Source organism: Octodon degus, unplaced genomic scaffold, assembly GCF_000260255.1.
Source record: "Octodon degus isolate 3935 unplaced genomic scaffold, OctDeg1.0 scaffold00076, whole genome shotgun sequence".
Classification (NCBI taxonomy): domain Eukaryota; kingdom Metazoa; phylum Chordata; class Mammalia; order Rodentia; family Octodontidae; genus Octodon; species Octodon degus.
This window is the reverse complement of record NW_004524652.1, coordinates 9431691-9436393: the sequence shown is the minus strand read 5'-3', so window position 1 is coordinate 9436393 and position 4703 is coordinate 9431691. Positions and strand designations below refer to the sequence as shown.

Below are 4703 nucleotides of genomic sequence, written 5' to 3'. Positions count from 1 at the left end.
TTAAAATTTTATTAAAATTTTCTAATATTCTCTTGTCTTTTTATATGTCATTATGAAAGCATTTTCTTAGATTGTGAACTAAAGGCGACTGTGGTACTTGTCATTGTATACTTTCTGAGTACTTAACACCTTCAGATTTCTCTTACTGTTGCCACAGGAAACTCAGGACACTTTATACTCCAGATCATGCTCTGTATCCATTTTGTCTCACATCATCTTGATTCTACCTTTACAAGTTCTCAGGTCTCTTTTCCACCTGATCTACCTCATCTTGGTTTAAACCTTAGCACCTCTGGTTGCATCCTATTTTGTCTTTTTGTAGTAATACTAACATATTCTCCTTAGAAGAAAATAGATTTATACTTAGCATTTCCTTACTCCCTGTATACTTCTGGAAAATCTTAGAACAAAGGTACCTTTCAACCTTTTCCCCTGCCACTCTTTTGAGTTAATCCCTTGGTTTACTGCCCCATCACACTCTACCTAGTTGAATCTAGGGCCTTGTGTATGCTAAACAAGTACTCTACTACTGAGCTACTTCCAAGCCCTTAACTTACTTTCACTCTTTATCCTGCCCTTCTCTATTTGCATTTCTGGGAATTCCACAGCTTGCTAAAGCAAGCATTCTGCCCTGGAGTTACACCTTCAGCCTTTGAATATTACGCCTTTCACAATGAAATGGTCAGTTTGTTCCTGCCACCCCCACTTCCAGGGATGGAACTTAGAGTCTTCTACGTGCTAGGCAGGCATTGTTGTGACAGTCTACTTCCTCAGTCCATTGATTGATTGATTGAAATTTTGAGAGAGTCTTGTTAAATTTTCTCAGCTAGAATTTATGATTCTCCTTCAGCTTCTTGAGTAACTCAGATTACAAGAGTGCTTGGCATTTTTTCTGATTTTGAAGTTTAACTATATTATCTGGTTTTCTTTGTTTTACTGTAACTCATTAATGTCCTGTCTTTATCTATTTATTTATGTCCTGTCTTTAGTAATTTTTTTTTTTTTTTTTTTTTTTTGTGGAACCGGGGATTGAACTCAGACCCTTGCGCTTGCCAGGGAAGTGCTTACTCTACTGAGCCATCTCCTTGGCCCCAACATTGTTTATTGATATATATTCAAGTGAGATTTTTTTGTTTCCTCTATTAGAGTTCCACTGGATCACAGTATAGTCTAGAAATGTTGGTCATCAATTTTTAAAAAAATGATTCAAAAGATAAAATGTCATTCATGATATAAAAATTCACCTGTGATTACCTTTTTTGGTGTAGCCAATCACTAAGCACTTAGACTTACTGGGATATATAAATGTGTTTTTCTTCTAAAAAATTTTTATGACATCTGGATTATGTTCTTTGTATGGTATTTTCTAAATTATGTGTTTATGACTGTCTTTCAGGCTGGCATGGCTCTCTATAAGATTGTACCCAAAAATCCTTACTATTTTTGGTCTGTGATGAGCTTAATTATGCAAGTGAGTATGGATTCAGAATGACATTGAAGTTTCTCTTTAAAATCATTGTCCTAAATGTGTCTTCTGACATCTTGAATGTTTGGCATTGTGAGTCAAATTGACTTTTAAGTTGGAGATGGATGGTACTTTCGGTGAGTTGGTAGTTTGGTCTATTAGGATGCCACATGGACTGTATTTTCCCTGAATCTTAGATCCATTTCTGAACTGCTTAATAAAATACAACCCTTCAAATGTTTGCTGTTTCAGTATGAGATTTGCTTTAAGACAGGTCTTTGAACTGAATGGTTTTATTTTTAGCACTTCTTTTGAGACTTACTTTGCTCTTTGCAGAATGGAAATGCTTATTTCCCAGAACTAATTAAGCATTCAAGTGACATTTTCTCTAGGAAAGCATGGGAGGAAGAAGGTAAAATGTAGTGAATAAGGAATTATTCTGACCCGCTATTTTTCTGGGGTCAGACAAGTATCTAAGTGCAGGTAGCTTTAGCACATGGTTTAGAGAGCTGTCAGGAGAAGCTCTTAACCTTAGTTTTTTTGTTTGTTTGTTTGTTTAAGTGTAACATTAACTCACAAGGTTATTTATAAGGAGTACCTGAACTCTGAGATAAATCTGTGACACTATTAAAATTCTTAATATGTATTAACTTTCAATTATCAATTTAAGGTAACTGAAGCTAGTAGAAAACTATGTGAATAAAATAAATTAGCATTTACCTTTTTCTTTTTTTTCCTTTGGTACTGGGGATCTAACTCAGGACCTTGCACTTGCCAGGCAAGCACTTATGGCACTGAGCTATTTCCCTAGCCCTTACATTTTTCTAAATAGTGTTAATGTCCCAGTATATCTGAAATATCTCAATGTGTATCATCTTTAAACACCTGATGAAATCCTTCATGTATGATAGATAGCATAAGAATACTCCCTCATTATATATTTCTAGAGGAATGTATAAATAACCTATTTAAATGTTGGGTCATATTGTGATAGTATAGTGTTTTAAGAATGCATGGTAAAAGAAAGAACAAAGAATGCATGGGATGATAGCCAAGTGTGGTAGTTCATGCCTGTAATGCCAGCACGTGGGAGGCTGAAGCAGGAGGATTGCTGCAAGTTTTAGGCCAGCATGGGCTACATAGTGAGTTCAAAGCTAGCCTGAACTACATAGTGAGACCCTGTGTAAAAAGAAAAATAAAACCTGGGGTGATCAATCTTTAGTAAAGAAACCTTGTTGAGTAAACAATTCTATTTTTCAATAATTTTTTATTAGTACATATTTATAGTACTTAATAAGTGCATTAATCTTGGGGAATTGGTATATATCATTTAGTCAGAACTTTGAACCCAGGGGTACTTTTGCAGTCCTCCTGCCTCACACATCTTTTTAACCCTTGTTCCCAACAGAAACTACTCTGTAATATATCCACTTGGAAAATTGAGAGTAGGCTTGGTGTTTGATGTATGGAATTGATAATTATTTGCCACAGTCATAGCAGTGACCTGCATGGTAGTGACATTGTGCAAGTAGGGAGAAATTAAAATGAAACATTTATCTTTCCTCTTCTAGTCTATATCAGCACAGGATGAAAACCTTTCAAAAACAATGTTTCTGCCCCTAGCTGAGAGAATGGTTGAAAAAATGGTGAAAGAGGACAAGATAGAAGCTGAGGCTGAAGTGAGTAATTTAAGCCCTACTTTTATATTTTCGTGATTTTGATAGTGACATTATATATTATATTATACTTTACTATTATGATTTGTTGCTTTATTCCAGTTCAGTAGCTGAGTACCAAGTCCTCACCTTTGTTTAAATGTAGAGCTTTAGAAACCCTGTGCTTAGGGATAATCAAGGCTGAGTTGTCTCAAGCATGTACTCTAGGCTGAGATGTGTGTGAATGGGGAGATACTGTCTCATTGTCAGTTTTATCTCATTTGAGAGTTGTTCTTTTCTATTAAATATATTTTTAAAAATATACAAATTATTATCTTCTGATTATTGAAAAGTTTCAATGGTTGTGCTCACTTGTTTCTTCTGTAAGGTTGAACTTTATTATATGATCCTGGAACGATTGGGAAAGTACCAGGAGGCCTTGGATGTCATTAGAGGGAAATTAGGAGGTAATTTTTAAAGTTTTCCTAAAGTTTTTTTTTCTTTTCTAATAAAACATAAAAATTGTTTATTGTGGAAAAAGTTCTTTCTCACATGGAAACACAACAATATGAAGACATTAAAAAATGCCACTTGTGGGCTGAATGTGGTAGTGCATGCCTGTAATTCTAGCCCTTGGGAGGATGAGGCAGAAGGGTCATTGTGAGTTCGAGACCAGCCTGGGCTACAAAGTGAGCTCAAGGCCAGCCTCAACTGCATAGCGAGACCCTTTTTCAGAAAGACCAAAAGGAAAAAAAAAATCACTTGTAGCCAGGTGTGGTGGTGTCTGCCTGTAATTCCAGCTATTCAGGAAACTAGAGCAGGAGGGTCTCATGTTTGAGGTCAATCTGGGTAACATAGTGAAAGGAAAAAAGAAAAATAATCTCTTGTTCTTGGTCACTTTTTCTATTCTTCCAGACCTTCTTGCATATTGTAGATTTATTTTTAAAACTTTTTGTAAAGCTTTTACATTGAGAATAATTTATGGATTTAACAAATCCAAGCAGTGTGAAAGATTATGTCCTCGATCTGGAGGCCCATACTCTTTGGTTCTCCTCTAGTTACTTGTTATTAATATCCTCATAAAGATAGATTTTCTTTTCTTTTTTCTTTTTTTTTCCGGAACCAGGGATTGAACTCAGTCCCTTGGGCTTGCCAGGCAAGTGAAAAAAGATAGATTTTCCTCTCTCCTTTTAAAAATTTTAAAACTACAAGTGAGAACCTCACTCATAAATAATTAATGGTGTTGGTCAGTTGAACTCAAGACTTTGTGTATGCCTGGCAAGCTCTGAGCTACTCATATATTCTCAAGAGTTTGTTTTTCAATCTATCAAGTATAACATGTCTTACACTTTTTAACTTCTGTAATTATGATATAGGATGATGTTTTTGTTTGTATAAAAGCCATTTGGAGACGGGAGATAGCTCAGTAGCATAAGTGCTTGCCTGGCAAGCACAAGGTCCTCAGTTCAATCCCTGGTACCGCAAAAAAAAAAAAAAAGCAAAGCCATTACTGTTGTCTGAACTGCCTTTTTATTTCTAACACATGCTTAATTGTTTTACTGATTTTTTTTTTTGTGTGTGTG

General features: G+C 35.4%; 1 protein-coding gene across 2 annotated transcripts in view; it reads left to right on the top strand.

Annotated features, from left to right (window-relative positions):
- The window catches only part of Naa25 (N(alpha)-acetyltransferase 25, NatB auxiliary subunit), a 72951-nt gene that overhangs the window by 12826 nt on the left and 55422 nt on the right, over nt 1-4703 (top strand). Inside the window, exons 3-5 of one of the 2 annotated variants that reach the window (XM_023720581.1) lie at nt 1397-1471; nt 3037-3144; nt 3509-3587. In XM_023720581.1, coding sequence (XP_023576349.1) covers nt 1397-1471; nt 3037-3144; nt 3509-3587 — 262 coding nt within the window. The remainder of the gene's footprint in view (nt 1-1396; nt 1472-3036; nt 3145-3508; nt 3588-4703) is intronic. The other variant, XM_023720580.1, reaches the window with a different exon arrangement.